At 41.8% G+C, this 23571-nt stretch overlaps 1 protein-coding gene across 1 annotated transcript in view; it reads left to right on the forward strand.

Annotated features, from left to right (window-relative positions):
• Positions 1-23571, forward strand: part of LOC144610643 (uncharacterized) — a 99587-nt gene that overhangs the window by 10890 nt on the left and 65126 nt on the right. Inside the window, exon 2 of the mRNA XM_078429503.1 lies at positions 2658-2729. Within this exon, the coding sequence (XP_078285629.1) occupies positions 2658-2729 (72 nt within the window). The remainder of the gene's footprint in view (positions 1-2657; positions 2730-23571) is intronic.

Here is a 23571-nt window from a genome sequence, read left to right on the forward strand (position 1 = left end):
TTGCCAACACAGATGGTTGGACTAAACATCCTGTATTATAACATCCCATTGTTCTTGACTAATAACCTGAAAAGAATATGTACCTCCAATGGCTGACGGTTATTCAGTGTGTAATTATTCAAATTTATTTATTGACTAAAACTAAAAGAACAACAAATAGAAAGTGTTAATCGTGAAAATTATGTTAATTATGAAAGTGTTAATCATGAAAACAGGAGAAAAGGTTAATCATGAACATTATTTCAAGCTAAGCCACAACTTTTGGACAAGGTAACAAGACTCATGTCAGTCTGATATCAGCCATTTCACGTGTGATTAAAGCTGGAATGATTTTTAGGTAAGAGTGGAGGGGAAAATCTGACTCATTCCAAACTCAGATTGTTGTGTTGTCTTTTATAAAAATTATATGAATGATAAGCAAATGTATGTACAAATCAGGGAGCTTCTTTTTCTTATGCAGGAAACATCATCAATCTCTGGGAAATAGTTTTAATGCTCACAGTGGAGGTCAAGCAATTTAATTTTGTGATGTATCTGGGGCAGGGCAAGTATTGGTTTATTATTGTCATGTGTACCAAGATACATTGAAAAACATTGTGTGCTATCCAGTCAAATCATACTTTCCCATACCAAGTAGGCCTTCAGCCTTGATATTATAGCCATCAAACAATAACAAGTAAAACTAATTTTCTTTTGATCTTTTTGCTGCATTAAACAAATTCGCTTTATTTTTTAAACATCTTGTTCTGGTGACGTGGCAGATCAGATAGTCAAATAGTGCTGTAATGAACCAAGCAAACCTAGAAAAAACTTAATTAGATCTTTTCATTTGTGGTTATGGAAGGAACATTGCAATTTGTTAGAATAGAATTTGTTAGAATGTTGCACTTTGGTGAGAAAGGGCGAAGAGGATAAATTAATTAGGCTTGAATTATGAGTCTTCATGATTATCCAAGTATACTTGCAGAAAACGTATGTATGTGGATGTGTATACATAAATTGAGCTGACAATGATGCTTAATATTGAAACAATTTATGAACAAACATTGCCATAGTTCACAAAGTTAGAGTAACATCACTACTTGTGCATGTGTGGTTTGCTTGCAAGGCTAATAGGACACATTATATAAGAACATGGCATGATGATATATAGCAGAAAAAGGTGTTGGGCTCTTGAAGAACATAAATTCCCCATGCCCTGAGGCCCTCAGGTGAGGTCCCAGAGGACCTTTGTTTAAGAAGGCCAAGAGAGATAATCTGGCTAATTATATGCCTGTGCGCCTTACATCAGTAGCAGGCAAGATATTGGAGAGGATTCTCAGGAATAGGATTCACGTGCATGTGGAAAAGCATGGGCTAATTAGGGATGGTTACCATGACATTGTGCTGGGCAGGTCATGTCTTTTGAATTGATTTTGTTTTTTGAAGAGGTGATGAAGATGATTGATGAGGGTAGGGCAGTGGATGGTGTCCACATGACTTAGTAAGGTATTTGATGAGTTTCCTCATGATAGGCTGATACAGAAGATTAATGTACATGGAATCAATGGTGGTTTGGCGGATTGTGATCTGTGGTGTTTGGCAAGGATCAGTGCAAGGACCTGATGTTGTTTGTGATTTTATTCAATTAGTGAATTTGTGTATAGTGAAGATGGCTGTCAAGGGGTACAGCAGGAGATGAATCAGTTGGAGATATGGGTGGAGAAATGGTAGGTAGAGTTTAATCCAGGCAAGTACGACATGTTGCACTTTGGGAGGTTAAATGTAAGGAGAAAGTATACGGTTAATGGCAGAATCCTGAGGAACATTAATGTACAGAGCAATCTTGGGGTACAAATCCATAGTCCCTGAAAGTGGCAACACAAGTAGATATGGTGGTATAGAAAGCATACACCGTACTTGTCTTCATCAGTCGTGGTGTTAAATAAAAAGTCGGGAATGCATGTTACAGCTGTCTAAAACTTTGGTTCGGCCACATTTGAAGTATCCTGTATAATTCTGGTCACTGGATCACCTAAAGGATGTGGAGGCTTTGGAAAGGGAACAGAAGAGGTTCACCAGGATGTTTCCTGGATTAAAGAGTATTAGCTATAAGGAGAGTTTGAATAAACTCACATTGTTTTCTCTGGAGCGTCGGAGGCTGAGGAGAGACCAGATAGAGACCAGACCAAAATTATGAAAGGCATAGATAAGTTAGATCTTTGATAGTTTATTTCCTAGGATGGATATGTCAAAAAGTAGAGGACGTGGATATGTCAAAAAATAGAGGGCATAGCATTACACTGAGAAAAGAAAGTTCAAAAGAGATGTTACTTAGGGAGTGGTTGGTGCCTGGAATGCGTTGCTGAGGGGTGATGAAAGCAGAAATGATAGTGACGTTTAAGAGATATTTAGACAAGCACATGAAGAGGCTGGGAAAAGGATATAGATCACATGCAGGAAGATGGGATTCATTTAATTTGGCATCATGTTTGGCACATATAGGCTGAAGGGCCTGTTCGTCCTGTTTTACTGTTCGATATTCTGTGTAATCTGATTGGATCATTGTGAGCACTGATGTTAGCGAAATGTAATTACTATATGCTATTCAACAATTTTATGCACTGATGATATTTGGTTAGAGCTACAATGTTTTACAATGTTTATTTTCACTTTAGGGATTTTCGTGATAACAACATTTCATTTGTATGGAAAGACAGCTGGTTTGTTTATCCAAGTGTAGAATATCTGTAAGTATGCTTGTGATTTACAATGATTATTAATATATTTGGTAGAAGTTACATTATATTCATTGTTCCATAACTTTGGCTGATTGCCAGTTTAAGAAATGGAATAAAACTCTTCAGGTGGCTAACAGAACAGTATGATTATTTATTAAAACATAAAGGCCTATATAAATGCTATTAAAGTACCTGAGTGAGCCTTGTCTTTCCCATCCTCAGAATGAGCTGTAATTGAGAAATGTGCCGTTATTTGCATTACCACAAAAAGTTTTATTTATGCAATTCCACAGTTTCTGTGTCACAAGGCGTTTTGTTGTTCTCAGTCAAGTGGCTCTTTTTAACATTCACTCGGAATTTCAATTCACTAATTTCAATACAGCTTTAAATTAGAAAACATTGATTGAGTGGAGAATAATTAGATGGAAAGATTAAAAGAGCCGAACCAAATCATATTGCATAAACTATGGAGATAATTAATGGTTAGTTTGAATGAGAGCTTTTGAGAAAGCATTTAAAGTTTGGTAGGCTGTAAGATAGGGAATAGGTTAGGATGTGAAACTGGAGGGAGATCAAGAAGAGGATTTTAAATGTATGTATTGGGAATTTGAAAGATAATGCATCCCAGTGAAGATAGGAGAATTGTTGGGTGAATGGGACAGAAGATGTAAGCAAATTGAGGTTGATTGAGATTTATTTAGACGTTTTACTAGAATCAGGTAGAAAAGGAATGTAAAGGCAACGGCATAATTAAAGATTGCACAAAAACACAAGAAAATAGGAACAGAAGTAGTCCACTCAGCCCATCAAGCCTGCCCTGCAATTGAATATGATTGTGTCTGATCGATACTGGACTCAATTCCTCTTCTGTGCCAGTACCCACAATCCTAAAGTTCTTGATCTGTAATATCTATCTATCTTCATCTTAAATACATCTAATGACCTGGTCCCCAAGGGCAGAGTATTCCAGAAATTTATGACAGGGTGAATGAAGGAAAAGTAAATGGTATTGGCGATGAAAAGTGTTGCAGTTGGAGGCTCTTCTCAGGTCTGAACAAAATCTTGTAACTTCCCTACTATTGAGAGACTCCGAAGGATGACCAAGGAGATATTTGGAGTCAGTGTTAAGTCTGAAAAGGATGACTAAATGCTGAGGATTTTGGCTTATTTGACTTTTTATTGGACAAGTGGTCTAATAACATGAAGATTCATGTAAGGTTTAATGGATGTGGAAAATAGGTGGAGTTTGTCATGGTAACTGACATCATATTTAAATGTACCACATGTTACCCTTAGTCAGAAAGGTCAGAGGACACATGTTGCCAGGATGTAAAGGAATAAAAAAAGTGTTTATGTTTAGTGTCCTTGAAGTGTATTTATTATATTCGGATCTGGGCGAGGATCTGACATTGGCGATGAGGATGGGATAATGAAGTCTACAACATCGAAAAAGACTAGCAGTTTTGATGGAAATCTTCGCAAGACATTGTCTACCAGTGACATATTCAGACAATGGGCTTCAGTTCATTTCTCAAAAGTTTGCTGACTACATGAAGAACACAGGTGTGTACCATCACAAAGTTACACTCAAGTGGCCCCAAGCTAATGGAGGAGGAATGTCAGAACCAATCTTTAGAGAAGAGGATGAGAATTGCCCAAGCAGAAGGCAAAGATTGGAAGGAGATGCTCTTATCATATGCAGCAGCATATAGAGCTACACCACACAGCACAACAAGGAAGAGTCTGGTAGAATTTTTATTTTTGAAGGAATATCTGGACCAAGATACCATGGGTAGTGACATGGTAATTGATCAAGAAGTGAGAGATCATAATGAAGAAAAGAAAGGAGCATCAAAGCTCTATGGAGACAGGAGTCGAGGTGCAAAACCATCAAATGTGATGCCAGGAGATGAGCTGCTAGTGAGAAGAGAAATTCCAAGCAAAATGGATACACCCTTCATATCATCATATCATATATATACAGCCAGAAACAGGCCATTTCGGCCCTCCAAGTCCGTGCCGCCCAGCGATCCCCGTACATTAACACTATCCTACACCCACTAGGGACAATTTTTACATTTACCCAGCCAATTAACCTACATACCTGTACGTCTTTGGAGTGTGGGAGGAAACCGAAGATCTCGGAGAAAACCCACGCAGGTCACGGGGAGAACGTACAAACTCCTTACAGTGCAGCACCCGTAGTCAGGATCGAACCTAAGTCTCCGGCGCTGTATTCGCTGTAAAGCAGCAACTCTACCGCTGCGCTACCGTGCCGTTCTTTCCACAAACCTTATCAAATGCTTTCAAAAGTAAAAAACACCAGTGTTCACTATCTCTACAAGCATCTCTCGGATGTAGATCGACTTTCAATCTCATTAACTTCTCTAATTTCACTAATTTCATTCAGTTCTTCATTTGTGAAAACCTGTGGGTGGTACAGCGGTAGACCTGCTGCCTCATAGCAATAGGGACCCAGGTTCGATCCTGACTATAGGAACTGTCTCTGCAGAGTTTGTACGTTCCATGATCTTGTGGATTTTCTCCGGGTGCTCCGGTTTTCTCTCACATTCCAAAGCTAAAAAAGGTTTGTAGGTTAATTGGCTTTTATAAATTGCCCCTAATGTGCAGGATGCGAAAGTGTGATTTCATAGAAATAGTGTAAACCAGTCGGTGATTGATGGTCGGTGAGGACTCGGTAGGTTGAAGGGCCTGTTTCCGTGCGTTATCTCGAAAACAGTGTTTTATTCATGTTGCTGGGATTTTTAAAATCTTTTAACCAAATACTATTTTTTAAATTTCTTCTGTCAGCCATGGACAGAGTCCTTTTACTGCTGGGCTTTCATACCTTAAAAAGATCTTTTTAGCAACGGGTATCTTTTTAAATTGTGAGTCGGTCCATCATCATACCTTTTAATATAGCTTGCCAATCAGTCATAATCATTTTATCCCTCACTCCTTTGTAATTTACTTTGTCCCGATCTAACACCATTGTTTTGGGTGGAACGACATCCTTTTAAAACTCAGTGTAAAATTCTCTTATGTTGTGGTCACACTTCCCTGAAGATCCTTTATGACAATATTATTAATTAACCCTTTCTCATTGCATAGTACTGGATTAGAATGACTTTTTCATCCTCTACTTTATATGACTTTTGTGTTGACTTGTTCAGTCTAGATATAGATTAAAATCTTACAATCAAACAGCAGCGTCCACCTTCTCATCTCCCAGCTGAGTGGCTGAAGGAAGCATTGCCATCTCAGACATAAGCAAAAATATTCTTCATATCCTATTCTATAGGTCAATCTGCACTGATCAAAACACATGATTGAATGAATTCTTGCTCTAGTTACTTAAGAGGCATGCTACACTTGCAACTTCTTTGCCTATATAAATGACACCTGTGAAAATTCATTTCCGTGGGTGTAGGTAGTGGTGTCCTGGTCACCCCTACAAATTTTGTGAGGATGTTGTAGAGGGTTCATGTGTTGTATAAACACTCAGTTTAATATTTAAACGATACAACTCAACAATTAGTACAAGAGGGCAAGGTGTGTGTTAACGTGTTGACTGTGAGGTGAAGACTAGCTCCGTCATCCGCTGCACACCGCCAGCAGACCACCCAGGTCGGCGTTGAATGGTCGGCCCAGATCACACCAGGTCCACGTGAGTGCTCGAGCTCGACGACCGACGGTTCTAGACCAAAGTGGCTCGGCCCGCCACATGACCTCCCCCGAACCGGAGTACTAGAGGTGGTTAGGCTGTCGAGTGAGACGGCCTGATCTTGTGTACGTGTCTCCTGTGTTCGGGGTTGCAGTTGGGGGCTGGTTTGGTCGTGATGATGGACGACTTTGCAGCGGGGTTGTGCCATTTGCACTGGTCAATGTCCAAATATGCCAGTTTAAGACGGTCCACGGAGACCCTCTTCAGGCTTTTGCAGTGGTATACGGTGGGAATCTCGGTGAAGGAAGACGTATGGCAGTCTTGGAGGTCTGGTGGGACGTATGCGGTTGTGAGACCATGTCAGGACATTGTGACTGGAGAGAGCGTGCCCACCTTCTCACGGAGGCGCGTCAGCACGGTCGTGGGCGGTTCTTGATGTCCACGTGCCGCCGGGATGAAGTCCCCTGGGACCGTAAGCGGGGCTTGCCCGAGGAAGTTGCCTGGTCCTCCTTTGGGGCAGTCCGTTTGCTTGCAGGTGGTAGGCCATTGTGTGGTTCAGCTTAGTACCAAGCAGCCATTGCTGACCACAGCCCGGAGGTGAACTGTGCACCTCTGTCGGAGGAAATGTCCGCCGGCATGCCGAAGTGGCCGATCCAGTGGGTGATGAGGGCACGTGCACAGGTCGCAGTGGAGGTATCTGAGAGCGGGACGGCTTCTGGCCATCTCGTGAATCTGTCCTCGATGGTGAAGAGTTGGGTGACACTTCCCGATGTGGGCATTGATCCAACGATGTTGACGTGGATGTGGTCGAAACGCCGATGTGTCAGGGCGAAGTCTTGCAGCGGCACCTTGATGTGTCGCTGAATCGTGGAGGTTTAATGGGATGCACGCTCTGGCCCAGTTGCCGATCTGTTTGCACAACCCGTGCAACATGAACTTGGCTGCCATCAGTGCCTTTGTTGGCTGGATGGAAGGGTGAGCGAGGCCATGTCGAATCATGTCGAAAATCCGGCAACGCCAGACAGCGGGAATGATGGGTATCAGCTGTCCGGTAGACTCGTCGCAGAGGAGTGTGGTGTCAGCGGGCCCGAATCACGCATTATCCAACAGCAGGCCTGAGATAGCGGTGCGGGTAGGCGAGCATCTGTTCATCCTCTCGCTGGGCGGCCGCCTCGGCCGTGTAGTCGACTCCTGGGGCCAGTGGGTGGATGGCATTGATGGCGGTGCGGGACAAAGCATCTGTGAACTGGTTGCTCTTGCCTGCGATGTGCTGGACGCAAGTCCATGTAATCTGAGATGTAGGTCAGGTGGCGATGCTGTCGGGCTGACCAACGATCAGACACTTTAGCCAAGGCAAACATGAGTGGCTTGTGGTCTGTGAAAGCTGTGAAATCCCTGCCTTCAAGGAAGTAGCGGAAATGCCGGATGGCCAGGTAGAGAGTGTGGAGCTCCCGGTCGAAAGCGCTGTATTTCTGCTCGGGGGGTCTCAGGTGACGACTGAAAAAGGTGAGGGGCTGCCAGCTACCATTGATCAGTTGTTCCAGCTCTCTGCCCACGGCTGTGCCAGATGCGTTGACCGTGAGAGCTGTTGGTGCATTGGCCCGTGGATGTGCCTGCATCGTTGCCTTTGCCAGCGACGCCTTTGCGTTATCAAACGCGGCTGTGGCTTGTTGGCCAGGGCCTTGAACAGCGGTTGCATGATACTGGCGGCTGCTGGCATGAAACGGTGGTAGAAGTTGACCATGCCGACAAACTCTTGGTCCCTTCACAGTAAAGGGTTTGGCAAACTTGCGAATGGCCTCGACCTTGGTTGGGAGCGGGACCGCTCCGTGCTGATTCATGCGGTGGCTGAGGAAGTTAATGGAAGTGAGGCCAAACTGACAAACGGAAGTGAGGCAAGGTTGATGGTTGGGTCATGCTCGTTGAGCCTCTGGCAGAGCTGCCGGAGATGTGCGCGGTGTTCCTGGTGAGTGCGGCTGGCAACGAGCATGTCGTCGAGGTAGATGAACATGAAGTCCAGCCCACGGCCCACCGTTTCCATGAGCCGTTGGAAAGCTTGGGCGCCATTCTTGAGGCCGAAAGGCATGCGCAGGAACTCAAAGAGCCCGAACGGGGTGATGAGGTCCGTCTTGGGGATGTCGTCTGGGTGGACTGGAATCTGATGGTAGCCGCGTACCCGGTCGATCTTGGAAAATCTTTGGCTCCGTCCAGGTTTGCCGTGAAGTCCTGGATGTGAGGGTCAGGGTACCGGTCGGTTGTTGTGACCTCGTTGAGACGGCGGTTGTCCCCACAGGGTCTCCAGCCCCCAGATGCTTTGGGGACCATGTGAAGCGGGGATGCCCACGGGCTGTCTGAGCGGCGCACTATGCCCATTTCCTCCATCTCGCGGAACTTGTCTTTGGCCAGTTGGAGCTTGTCGGGGGGCAGCCTGCGTGCGTGTGCATGGAGTGGTGGTCTGTTGGTGGGGATATGGTGCTTCACCCCATGCTTGGGGCTGGCCTTTGTGAACTGGGGAGTTATGATGTCAGGGAAATCGGCTAAGATCCTGGCGTACTCGTTGGTGAAGGTCGCTGAGCCGAGGTGGAGCGCAGTTAATTCGGCTTGGCGCAAGGTGATCGACACGACCGTCTCAGAATTAACGAGACGTTGTCCTTTCACGTCGACCAGCAGGGAGTGCGCCCGGCGGAAGTCTGCGCCCAGCAGCGGTTGTGAGACGTCGGCGATAGTAAAGGTCCACTTGAAGCGACAGGAGTTGAAGTTGAGCAGGATTGTGTGGACCCCGTGTGTTCTGATGTTGCTGCTGTTAGCGGCGGTCATGGGAGGCCCCTTCTTTCCGGAATGAGTGTCAGGGGGGGAAAACACTGACCTCCGCTCCCATGTCAACAAGAAAACGCCGCCCTGAATGATGATCCCAGGAGGCGAAGTTTTTGGCTGGCCGCAGTTGCCACTACCGACTACCGGCCGAGGCGTTTCCTGGATGCGAGCAGGGTGGTCGGCTTCGGCGGGCCTCGGAGCCCCACCTTTCGTGGTAATAGCACAACTTGTCCTTGCTGGCGCCGTTCGTGGCCGACGTCATTGCCGCTCCTTCCGTGGACCGCCCATATGACCTGCTGAGGCACCGCCACCATCCGACTGATGGTGGCTCCACCCTGCTGTTTGGCCTGCCACTCCACATCCGCACAGGCTGCCAGCCGTCGGGGGTCTGTGAAATCGTCATCCGCGAGGAGCAAGCGGATGTCCTCGGGCATCGGCTCGATGAAGACCTGTTCGAAAAGGAGGCAGGACGTGTCCGTCCATCGGCGAGCATTTTGTTCATGAGCACGGACGGTTTGCGGTTGCCTGGGCCATCCATGTGCAGGGGTTTTGCCGCCCCATCGCGGCGGCTGAGACCGAACGTGTCCTTGAGGAGCGTTCTGATCCCTTCTTACTTGTTGTCAGCTGGTGGCTGGCGAAGGTAATCGATCAGGCGTCCGACAGTTTCCTGGTCCAGAGCACTGACCACGTAGTAGTACGTGGCGACGTCGGCAGTTATCTGGCGGAAGTGGAATTTGGCTTCGGCTTGTTCAAACCACACTTGGGGCTGTGATGTTCAGAAGGTGGGCGGTTTGAGTGAAATCCAAAAGAGGCCGTTTTGGATCGTTGGGGTCACCACTGTTGTGCAAACACTCAGTTCAACATTTAAACGATATAGCTCAACAATTAGTACAAGAGGGCAAGGTGTGTGTTAACGTGTTGACTGTGAGGTGAAGACAAGCTCCGTCGTCCGCTACACACCTCCAGCAGACCACCCAGGTTGGCGTTGATTGGTCGATCCAGATCACGCCAGGTCCACGCGAGTGCTCGAGCCCGACGAACGACGGTTTGAAACAAAAGTGGCTCGGCCCGCCACAATGTGGGATTTCTTCCTGCATTGCTTCATTGTGCAAGCATTCTCACCGTAATAGGAAAGACATGGTATCTACTTACTGCCAGGATCTTAGGGTGGGTCTGAATGCGTCACCTGGCCTCTGCAACAAAAGACCTTTCTCATGGCATGCACCTTTTTGTTCAGGACTCGCATATTGCTTTCAGTGAGCGTGGGAACTGACTCTCTCTGCCCTGCAGCTTTTGTTTCCTTGATAGGCACGGTATAGTTCACTGCTATGCTGCTGATGCCTTTCTCTGATTTTTGCGTGGCAGAGGGTTGAAATCTGTGCTAAACAGTGAGGAACTAAGAAATCCCTATTTTAGTACTTGGCGTTCAGTATTACAATGGTATAGTTAACATGGCACAGTACGGCTCAGGAACAGCCCCCTTGGCCCATTATTTATTTGAAGAACATTGATGTCGTTAAAATAATCTCCTTATATGGGTCCAATATATGGGGAAAGTATACAGTTAATGGGAAGAGGGATCTTAAGGTTCAAGTCCATAGCTTGCTGAAAGTAGCAACACAAGTAAATAGAGTGGGAAAGAAGGTGTATGGTATGTTTGCCTTCAGCTGTTGCGACATTGAGTAGAAGAATCAGGAAGTCATGTTGCAGCTTTATAAAACTTTGGTTGGACCGTATTTAGAATATTGTGTGCAATTCTGGTTGCTCCATCAGAGGAAAAGTGTGAAGGCTTTGGAGAGGGTGCAGGTTTATCATCAGTATGCTGCTTGGATTAGAAGTCATTAGCTACAGGGAGAGGTGGGACAAACTTGGGTCCTTTTCTCTAGTATACTGGAGGTAGAGGGGAGACCTGATGGAAATATAAAATTATGAGAGGGATTGGTATGGTAGATAGTCAGAACCATTTTCCCAGGGTGGAAATGTCAAAGACTAGAGGGCATAGGTTTAAGATTAATAGGGCAAAGTTTAAAGGTGGGCACATTTTTTAGACGGAGAGTGGTGGGTGCCTGGAACCCACTGCCGGGGTGAAGGTAGATATGATCGTATTATTTAAGGGGCTTTGTGATAGATACATCGATGTACAGGGAATGGAAGGATATGGATCATGTGGAGGCAGAGGAGATTAGTTTAGCTTGGCATTATGCTTGGCACGGACATTGTGGGCCGAATAGTCTGTTCCTGTGCTGTGCTGTTTTATGTTCTATGTTAACTATTCCAACAGTGTTAACTGGATTTAGAATATAATTAAGTAATGGAGTATTCTCAAGAAATAGTGGAATTTATCAGAGAAGTATTAAGTAACTGGAGTAGGCACTCAATCAATCATGTGTTATAATCAGTGTAAGTTGTCCTGCACAGGAGGATGTAAAGAATATTTATCCCTATACATATATATTATGAATATTGAATAGAAAATTCATATATGAATATTTATATCTCTTGTCAGGGAATTGCTTTTAACATACAATAGCGACATTTAAGAGGCATTTAAATAGACACATTAACAGGCAGAAAATAGAGCGCTACAGACTACATACAGGTGGATGGGATCAATTTCAATTGGCATCATGGTGGTTTGAAGGACCTGTTCCTGTGCTCTACTGTTGTACGTTCTGCAACTATCAGTAATAAGTGTATTAATCTGTGAGGCTGGTCAGGACTCCTATGAATTTCCAAGTTAAGGAGTCTTGTGCATGTTGAGATATCTCATTATTGTTGGCTGCATGGTTCCAGTAATATAGAAACATAGAAACATAGAAAATAGGTGCAGGAGGAGGCCATTTGGCCGTTCGAGCCAGCACCACCATTCCGCTGATTCTGGAATACAAGGATTCTATTCATAAATAAAAGTCAGTTCACTATATGAAACATCTAATTGTTGTTATCTTGTATTTATCCCCAGTGATAACAACTATAATATAAAGATCTGTGCAGGAAATCTCTCAGTTCTCTAATCAATCTATGGAGTTACATCAGAAAATTGGCAAAAATTGGGTTTACTAGCAAATAAATATTTTTTGTCTCTGTTGTGGACCATTCCCAATTAAATTTCAGATTCAGGAGTAAATGCCAGACATGTTAAAGCAAGTTGCTTGAAAGCATTTCTCAGCAGTAAAGTTGGTAGAATCAATTACATAGAGTTTAGCCATTGAACTATTGACCTAACACTTAATTAACACACCTCCTCACTGACTATCAATGCAGATGTACCTCAAGGTTACGTGCGTAGCCCCTTGCTCTACTCTCATTACACCCATGACTGTGTGGCTCAGCACAGCTCCAGTGCCATCTATAAATTTGCTGACGACACCACTAGTGTTGGCTGAATCATGGGTGGTGCGAGTCAACATACAGGAGAGAGATAGAACACATGGTTGGGTGGTAGTGGAGCAACAAACACTTGCTCAGTGTTAAGAAAACCAAAGAATTCATTGTTGACTTCAGAAAGGGAAAGTCGGGAAACCACATGCCTGTTTTTACTGGTCTGTCAGTGGTGGAGAGTGTTAATAGCTTTAAATTCCTGACTTAACATTTCTACTGACGTGCCCTGGGCTCAGCACATAGTTACAATCATGAAGATGTAGCACCAGTGGCTTTACTTCTTAGAAGTTTAATAAGATTCACCATGTCACCAAATACCCTTACAGACTTCGATAGATGTTCTGTAGAAAGTATTCTGACTATTGCATCATAACCTGGTATTCCAATTCTAACACATAGCAAAACAAGAGGCCTCAGAGAGTGGTGGACTCAACTTGGTCTATCACGTGCACAGCCTTCCCTTCCAACAAAAGCAATTACATGAGGAACTGGCTCAAGAAGATTGCATCCATCATCAAGGATCTCCATCATCTGGATCATGTCGGTTTCTCATTGCTCATATCAGGCAGGAGCTTGAAGTTGAACATCACCAGGTTCAGGAGGGTTCCTACACTTTCAGGTTCTTGAACCGACCTGCACACCCCTATTCCTACTTCGGCAACGGAACACAACAGACCACCGCTTGCACTTCCGTGGACTTGTTTTCTTATTGAAAAATTTTGCACTGAGACCTTGTTTTTTGCAGTCTTTCTCATTTTGACGGTCTTGTGGAATTTATTTATAATTTATGTGTAGTTTTTGCTTTTGTGTGTTGTCTGTGTCTATGTACCTGTTTTCATTGTACCTGTGTCATGCCATACCTGTGCCTATGACAATAAACTCAGCATGACTTGACTTGACTTTGTGTCCTGTAAGCTATGGTGACTAAAACAGATTAGTGGACTGAAAGATCAGAAATGTAATTGTGATGGCTGCAGGGGATTTTTAGGATAATTAAAAAAATATGCTGTTACACTACATAAAACTTATTATAAAATGTATTAACTTGCAGAAATTTAAAGGGAAATCGTTTAACGGATCTGATTCCAGAATCATTTGACGGTCTTTCACGATTGAAATACTTGTAAGTTTCACAACTTATTTATTGCATGTGATGCTTTGTTAACTATAGTGATATTTTTATTTTGCATTTCAACAAGGTGAAGATAGCATTCCATATTACTTAAATCTGCGTGTCTAAAGTGCAAGACTAACATTTGATTTTCGCCCAAAAATGTCATATTAATAGATTGTTTCATCTCAGGATAAGTAAGGTAGCCCAGATTTTCTGCTTTACTGGCTGTAAGAGGTAAACTTGCACTGAAATACTGACTGAGGATAAAAGATGAAAATAAATGAAAAAATCTATCTGCAGTGATAATCAGAAGCTATGAATAATAAAGTTGTGAGGATACAATGTGTTTGATATTTGTCCTTAATGTTAGTGCAAATTTGACAGCTTGGTCATGACTGAAAAACTAGCAAATTCAATATGACTTGTGAAAGGATTTTATACTTGACAATTTCCAATCAATTTGGTTATCATATTTAGTTTTAGGGATACAGCATGGAAACAAGCCTTTTGACACACTGAGCCCACACTACTTTAGGGCACCAGCCCTAATCACTGCACCGCCTCCAACCTCAAAATTCTTAACCAAATATATCTATATTTAAAATCTGGTTTTAGTTACGGTGACAATTAAGTAACCAGTTTGTTCGGGAAAAAAATATTTGGCTTCCAAACAGAGCTAATCTCTCATCCAGAACTGAATGTGACTTCACATCCCCCTTTGATGATTCACCTGTAAATACCCGTTGAAATTACTTGGAAACCTATGCAGTTCATAAATAAAGTCCCTCACTAGCTCTACTTCCTTAAAAGATTGAGGAGATTTGGTATGTCGACAAATACTCTCTTGAACTACAGGAATATGATAGAGAGCATATTGATTGGTTGCATCGCGGCCTGGTTCGGCAAGTCAAGCACAAGAAGATTGCAAAAAGCGGTGAACACTGCCCAGTCCATCACGGTATTGACCTCCCCACCATCAAAGGGATCTGTAGGAGGCACTACCTTAGAAAGAAAGCCAGTATTATCAGCACCATGGCTAGGTTCTCATTTCACTCTTGCCATCGGGAAGAATGTACAGGAGCCTGAAAACTGTAACGTCCATGTTCAGGAGCAGCATCTTCATAACAACCGTTGGGCTATTGAATGCGACGAACTATTACAACAAACTGCCTCGATTGCACTAGGGACTTAGGGGGCTTTATTTTTGTCTTTGCACTATATTGTTTGTTTGTTTTTAAATATTGAACCTCCCTTTTTTTATTACAATAGTATCTACTGAGTACTATGTTTACATATCTGTTGTGTTACTGGAAGTAAGAATTTCTTTATTCCGTTTTGGGACATATGACAATAAAACACTCTTGACTCTTCACTTTTTTGACTCTATTCTACTCCCGACACATTAGGCGCATTTTTTTCAGATGCCAATTAACCTATAAACCTGCATGTCTTTAGGAAATGGGATAGAACTGGAGCACCTGGAGGAAACCCACCTGGTCACAACGAGAGCATGCAAATTACATTCTGCAGTGTAACCATATGCCAGCTACAGTACTGTGTAAAATTCAAATGCCCGGGAATTAAAAAAATATTTTTTGCATTTATAACGTAGTTTGGGATCCATTGTAGATTTCTGGAGCTGTGAGGCATCAGCACTAATCGCTGCAACACGTGCCATACTCAAAATGATTTAACCAAATAAAACTAGATTTAAAAACTGGTATTTGTAATGGGGCGAATGATGTATGCGGATTGTAAGAAAAAAACATTTGGCTTACAAAAGGAAGCTGATCTTTCATCCAGACCAAGCCTGACCAACTGTGACTCTACATCCCCCCCTATGATGGTTCATCTGTAAATACCCTTTGAAATTACTTGTAAACTCATGTATTTTAAGAAGGAAATGATATTAGGTTGCAGTGATGCCGTTGTTATGATGTCTGTGTCCTGCAAGCTAATTTAAGAAAAAAATCCATAACATTTGAAATAATAATTCCAAGTGAAGGACAATTCTGTAAATTGATCTTATCTTATCATTTAGATCCTCTTTATTCACAAAATGCCGGAGTAACTCAGCAGGTCAGGCAGCATCTCAGGAGAGAAGGAATGGGTGACGTTTCGGGTCGAGAAGTCACCCATTCCTTCTCTCCTGAGATGCTGCCTGACCTGCTGAGTTACTCCGGCATTTTGTGAATAAATACCTTCGATTTGTACCAGCATCTGCAGTTATTTTCTTATACTATTTAGATCCTCTTTATATGTTTTTAAAATTAAAGTCAATACTGACAGTTTAATTGGGTTTCAAATACAGAATACAAGCATTTTATTGCATTACACAGATTACATTGACTATACACCATAGAAACACAGTTCTGACAAACAGACCCATGTTGGTGTTTAGTCTCTATGACTCTTTCAATCTTATTTGTAAAATTGCTGTTTCTTTCTTTAGATTTCCATGAAGTGTTTATCTACTATGTATCTTAATGACTACAAGATAGAGTATACATTCTAATTGCTTTTTGAGGAAGGAAGCCACTCCTAAATTTCTCATTCAAATTATTAATGACAGTCTTCATATAACCCCCAGATTTGGTCCCTTCCCCCAAAAAAGGGGGGGAAAATCCAGATACAGTATATTAGGATGGAATATGGTAGAATGTGTGTAGAATTTGGAATTCTCTACTTTGTTGAGTAGTTAAGCCTCGAGGATAATACTTTAAGAGATATCTGGATAAAAAAGAATGGAATAAAAGATTATACAAATATAGCTGGAAGGGGGATAGAGGAATATTTATGCAATGGCCTGTTTTTGTATTATATACTCAATGTAATAAAATAAATGAAGATCCTGCCATATTTAGTAGAACAAAGGACAAGAATGCATCATCTGATGTTTTTTCCTGTAATTTATTCAAATATTAGGATGATTCATTAGAATGCACCAGAATAATCAGCCACTTTAAAAAAGCATTTTAATATGTTAGAATTTAATTTCCATTTCAATTTTGAATTCAAACACAATAATCCTACATCTTATTACAAGTATTGCAACGTGAAAGATTAAAAAAGGGATATATGGAAACTTTTGATTTTGGTTTAGTTGGTGAGAGAGGTCCTGTTTTGTTTAGTTTAGTTTACTATTGTCACATGTACCGTGCAGTGAAAAGCTTTTTGTTGCATGCCATCCAGTCAAAAAACGATTATACATGATTACAATCAAGCCTTCCACAGTGTACAGGTATAGGATAAAGGGTATAACATTTAGTGCAAGATAAATTCAGATAAAATCTGATTAAAGAAAGTTAAAAGGTCTTCAATGAGGTAGATGGGAGGTCAGGACTGCATTCAGGCTGGTGAGAGGATGGTTCAGTTAGTTGGCTGGTAACAGCTGGGAAGAAACTGTCCCTGAATCTGGAGGCACGCGCTTTCAAACTTCTGTACCTCAACCTTGATGGGAGAGGAGAGAAGAGGGAGTGGTCGGGGTGAGACTGGTCCTTGATTATGCTGGTGGTCTTGTTGAGACAGCGTGAATTGTAGATAGAGTAAATAGAAGGGAGGTTGGTTTGCGTGATGTTTGGCCTACGTCCACAACCAATAAATACTATTGAAATAGTGCTGGCACAGGTACTAGGAAAGGTAAACTATTCCAGTACTTGGACCTGTTTCTTTATTTCCACTATTCCAGTGGGTTCGGGTATACCTTAACCTGGCTGCTACTAACCTCTTATGGATCAGATAATTTTGATTGTAGGTAAGGTTTAAATGTAAATAAAATGGTGGGGTGTACTATGGGATGGTAGTGGGTAGCAGAATGATTTTTTGTGAGGGAAATATCATACATTTTTATAAATTTAAATGGAAAGGTTAATACTGCAAAACAAAGTAGCAATTTGCGTAATGATTAGTAGAATATGACAGGGAGCTTGACAGTATTAGAGCAATAGTAAAAAATAGTGAAATCAAGGAAACAAAGTGAAACATTAATACTAAATAAATTGCACTTTAATGATTGAATCAAACTATTAGCACAAATGGAAATAAATGGTTTTGAAATATTAGGCATTGTGGAGAAGTTGTATTTTGGGAATGTTTTATATTTATAATGGTTAATGGACTTTAAACTGATTAGAGAGGGTTTTAGTGACAGAAATGTTAATAAATCAACAAGAACTGAAAGATATGGTTACGTGGTGAGCAGGACAAGGAACTCAATATGAATGAATGAATACGTTTATTGGCCAAGTATGCATATACAAGGAATATGCCTTGGTGCTCCGCTCGCAAATGACAACACAAACATACAGTTAACAATTAAGAATAAATCATAACCCCATTAAAACAATAAGGATACAACATTACGGTCTAAACATGTGGGTGAAAATAAACCAGAGCAAAAAAGAGACTACAGACTTTGGTTATTGAGTAGAACTATCACTCGTGGGAAAAAAAGCTGTTTTTATGTCTGGCTGTGGCTGCTTTGACAGTCCGGAGTCACCTTCCAGAGGGAAGTGCTTCGAAGAGTTTGTGGCCAGGGTGAGAGGGGTCAGAGATGATCTTGCCCGCTCGCTTCCAGTTCGTCAATGGGGGGAAGGTTGCAGCCAACAACCTTCTCAGCTGTGCGAACGATCCATTGCAGCCAATGGATGGGGGTAGGGTATAGGTAGCCATTGCATTGCCCCACAGTAGGACAAAGCAAAAATAGGAAAACAAAAGGTATATAAGAAGGGAACTAACATTTTCATGTGTGATTTTTAATCTGCAATTGGACTAATCAAACTGACTCTCGTACCGAGGAGGAAAAATTTGTGGAGTACATCAGGGTTTTGTTATTGGAGTGATGTAATGGAACATACCTGGGATATTTTACATTCGGTCACATGTAACAATGTAGAATTAATAAGAGATCTTGTAGTTAAGGATCCTTCGGAAAATATTGTCATAAAAGTGTAGAATTCCAGATACAATTTAAGATGAAACTCAAATAAGGGCAATTCAAAACATATGATGTAAGGGTTGCTAAGGTTATATTCAGTTATGGCGGGTATTTGTGAGACCACATCTGGAGTCTGTATCCGGTGTTGGTCTCCTTTACAAGATAAGAACATCAGACTCAGGAGCAGGAGCAGGCCATCTGGTCTTTCAGCCTGCTCTGCCATTCATCAAAACCATAACTGGTCTTGTACTTCCATGACATATATGCTCCACATATCACCTAGATAATTCTGAAGATTTCTTTTTGTGGGGCACCCTTTAAAAGAAGACATTCCTCATCATTTCAGTCCTAAATAACCTCGCCTTTATTCTGATATGTGACCTCATTTCACGACTCCTCAACCATGCATCCATTCTCTTGAACCTCCTGGAATTATATAAGCTTCAATTACATTATTTTTGATTCTTCTGACTTGATGAGCCAACTATATGCTTAGTCTAATTATTTGCTCCTCATGCAAATCCATCATTTTAGGAATGAAACTATTAAATCTTTGCTGCACTCGCTCTGTCAAGTATACTTTTGGGGGTAAGGAGGCAAAAACGATACATAATACTCTCAGCACATTCTCACATATATAATTGTAGAAAGACACTCTGCGATTAAAATCCTTTGGCAAAACAAAGGCAACAGACCTTTTACCCTCCTAACTTCCTTGCTCCTGCACATTGACCTTCAGTGGCTTTTGCACATGGTCACCCAGATCCCCTTGCATACCCACGTTGATATTCCGTTGAATATCATTGTTGCCCAATCTATCACCATTTTAAAATACTGCACTTAAAAAATGTATAAATGTTTTAGAAACTTTTTAGAGAAAGTGTATAGACTGATAATTGTGATGGGCGAGTTTCTCGTAAAGAAAGATTGGTCAGACTCCCAAAAATGTGAGAGTTGACTTGATTGAAATGTCAATGATTCTAAAGGGTCTTGATAGCATAGATTTGGAGAGAATGTTTCCTTGAGGTTAAAAATCGATGGTCACTCATTTGAGACATCGATGAGATGATTAATTTCATAGGATTGTGAATCTTTGGAGCTTTCTTCAAAGGGTGGTGGAGACAAAGTCTTTGAATACCATTTAAAGCTCAAAGGGACAGATTCTTGATCAGTAAGGAGATGAAGCATTACCAGAAAGAGGTGAGAGTGCAGAGTTCAAATTACAATCATATCAGTCATGATCTCTTTGGATGGCTGAGCATCTTAAGGGGCTGAATTTTTCAGGCTTACTCCCTCTAAATTATATGTTCATTTGTCTGTTCCTTCAGCTTGTCTTGGACTTCATGGAAGTAAAAAATGCAGCGGTGCACAGGTGCTGCTGCTGCATCCCAGCTCCAATAATCTGGTTCAATCCTGACTTCAAACGCTGTCTGTATGGAGTTTGTATGTTTTTGCCGTGACTACTTGGGTTTGCTTCAAGTATGCTGGTTTTCTCCCACTTTCCGAAGATATGCTCCATGGCAAGTTAGCGAATGTCTGTAAATTACATAGTATAGGTGGGTGATGGGTAATTTAGGGTGCATTGAAGGGCACATGAGAAATAATGTTTTGCAGGAAAATAAATGGTGGAATGGGATTGATGGGATTGAGAACTGGCATTGACTCAATGGGCCAAATGTTGCCTCCCATGTCATAAGGAAATATGCTAAAATATGGAAAGATGATATTAACATGGAATGGTACAATAAAGAGATAGGCAACTGAAAGCTCAGCGTCACCCTTTCAGATTAAATGGAGGTGCTCTGCAAAGCAGTCATACAATCTGTATTTTGATTCTCCAGTGCAAAGAAGGCCACATTTTGAACCCAGAATGCAGTGCACTTAGTTGGATGAAGTACAAATGAATTACTGTTTCACAAGGAAGGAGTGTTTCTGGTTCTGGAGGTTGAAATTGGAAATTAATAGTTGTTGCATCTCCTATGGTTGGATGGAAAGATGATGCGAGAAGGGAAGGGTTAACAGAGGGGACGGAAGAATGGACCTAGCATACCCAGAGGGAATGATCCCTTTGGAATGATGAAAGGGGAGAGAAGAAAATATGTGTTTGGGGGTAGGATTTCAATGAAGACAGTGGAAATTATGCACCTGTTAAATGTGGTGGAAGGTGAGGAAAACCAATGCCTATTCGTTCCCTAGGAAAACAGGCAAAGTGGTTACAGTAGAAGTACAGAAAATGAAATTGAATATAGCGATGAACTTTGTCAATTATAGTGGTGAGGAAACATCGTTAACCAAACTGAAGACAACTTTGAACCACTGACATGAAAATGTTGTCATCAGAACCTGCTGAGTATCTCCAGCATTTTCTTGTATATTTCAGATTTCCAGCATCTGCAGTTTTTTGCTTATCAGTCTGCGTGAGACTGGATAATCCCAGTAATGGCTTATGTCAAATGCACATCGTTACCTCTGGGGTTCCGCGAGAAGTTAATCTTGCTCCTCTCCTATTTCTCAGATGCATGCAACATCTGATAACAAGCATTAGATGGAATTTTGAAAAATAATGACAAATGGCTTGGCGCCATCACCAAGCTTCTTAACCCCTTTATTATCTCCGCATTGTCAGGCAGCTGTGCAACAATCGGGACTGCATGAGCAGAAATTTCCTTCAATTAAATATCAGGAAAGCATAGGGTGACAGCTCCCTGCTACAGGTATTCCTTTAAATCGACTCATACTTCTCCCTGGCAACTACCCGAATAAACCAGATTGTTTGCCATCTTGGTGTCATATTTGATCCTGATTTCATTTTCATACTTTATATGCTTGCTGTCTCAGTCTGCCCAATTTCATCTCCTGGCTCTGACTTTGCATCAGTTCACCTGCTGCTGAAATACTTTTTCATGTCCTTGCTACTTTCAGATTTAACTATTCCAATGCATTCCCTCATTCAGCTCTCTATAAACTAGAGATCATAGAAACTTCTTCTGTCTGTGCCCTTTGTTGCACCATCCTGTTTACCATCACCTCAGTGCTTGTAAATCTATACAGGTTGCTCATCAAGCAACATCTTTAAGCAAAAACTCAAAGTGCTAGAGCAACTCAGTGGGTCAGTGTTCTCTGGAGAACATGGATAGGTGACTTTTCAGAGCTGGACCCTATAGACTGATGATGCTGCCTGACCTGCTGAGTTACTCCAGCACTTTATCTTTTTTTTGTAAACCGGCATCTGCAGTTCCTTGTTTATCTTTATCTTTAAATCTGTCTTTGTAATCTTTTCTTATCTTTTAACCCGTAGAGATATTTGATCATTCCTCCACTGTTGGCAACTGTGCCTTCAGCTGTCAATTCATTGAGGTCTAAAATTTTCTCCTAAATTTCTCTCAATTCTATTCTCTTTTAAGATACTTAATACCTACCACTTTGATGTTTTTTTGTCATCTCTCCTAATATCTTTTTATATTACTCGGTATTATATTTTCTACTTAACAACACACCTGTGAAGTGACTTGGGATATTTTTTTCTATGTTAAAGGAACTAAGTGAATAGAAGTTGTTATTGGAGCTGCATTTATCTAGGTAAGTGCAGATTATTCTATCAAATTTGTGGCTATTGTCTTGTATGTCAAGGAAAGGCTATAGGGAGTTAGTCGATGAGTAGCTCACGACAGAGCACCCATTCTCTTCATTCAATGGTACTTTATTGTCAAATGTACCACGGCACAGCCTGCACGTAATCGCAGTACTAACTTAAGTTTCTAGTTAGTATGACTCACGAGATAATGTTAATGGGGGCTCAGTAATGATTTTGTCAGTAAAGATTGAGGAAAAATTGTTCATCTCTCAATTTGGAATGTGGGGAGGATAGGCTACTGGAAATTTAGTGGGCAAATGGGGTTGCTCCATGATCTAATACTTTGGGCCAAAGTGGCATTCTGATATGTCATAACAGAATATGGAAAATATTTGGTATTTGTCTTAGTTTAGGTAATCATCCTTGATACCTATTATCTGTGATTGGGCCAGAAACTCGCAAGGGTGGGTATAGCTAGTTCAGACGTTGAGCATCCCATCTCAAAAACAAAGTAATGCTACTACTAATGCAATTACAACAATTCATTTAATATATTACAAGAAGCAACAAATGATATACAGATGAGTACAGCTCAGAAACAGGACAGTCGCCCATCTCCCCTAGCAGCATGTTCCAGGCTCCTTCCACTCGTGTTAAAAAACCTCACAAATCTCCTTTAACCATTTACATTTTGGGAAAGAAACGTTGACTTTGACTTATCTACCTTACCATAATTCTGTCAACTATCAGGTTGCCCTCTCAGCATCCAGTGCTCCAGCAAAATCTATTCAACTTTGTACAACCTCTCAATATAACTAAAGCTCTCTAATCCAGGCAACATCACGATGAACCTCTTTCTGCAACCATTCCAAAGCCTGCACATCCATCCTATAGAGTGGTGACCAGAACGACACACAACTCAATGACCAACTGATAGAGACAAGTATGCCATTCATCTTCCTTCCTACCCCAATCTAGTTGTGTTGCCACTTTCAGGGAGCTATGGACTTGCACCCCAAGATCTCTGTATATCAATGCAGACCTCGCAAAATGCAACACCTCAAACTTGGCAGGATTAACTCCATCAGCCATTTCTCAGCCCACATTTTCTACTGGTCTATATCCTACTAAATTATTTGACAACCTTCCTCACTTTCCACATCTCCAACAATTTTCATGCTGCCTGCAGAGTTACTAATCTGTCCATCTGGATTTTCTTCCAAACCATTTATATATATCACAAACAACAGAAGTCCCAACACAGATCCCTACAGAACACCTCTGGTCACAGACCTCCAATCAGAAAAATACCCCTCCACCACTATCCCCCGTCTTCTATGACCAAGCCAATTTTGATTCCAATCTACC

This window comes from Rhinoraja longicauda, chromosome 2, assembly GCF_053455715.1.
Source record: "Rhinoraja longicauda isolate Sanriku21f chromosome 2, sRhiLon1.1, whole genome shotgun sequence".
In the NCBI taxonomy this organism is placed as follows: domain Eukaryota; kingdom Metazoa; phylum Chordata; class Chondrichthyes; order Rajiformes; family Arhynchobatidae; genus Rhinoraja; species Rhinoraja longicauda.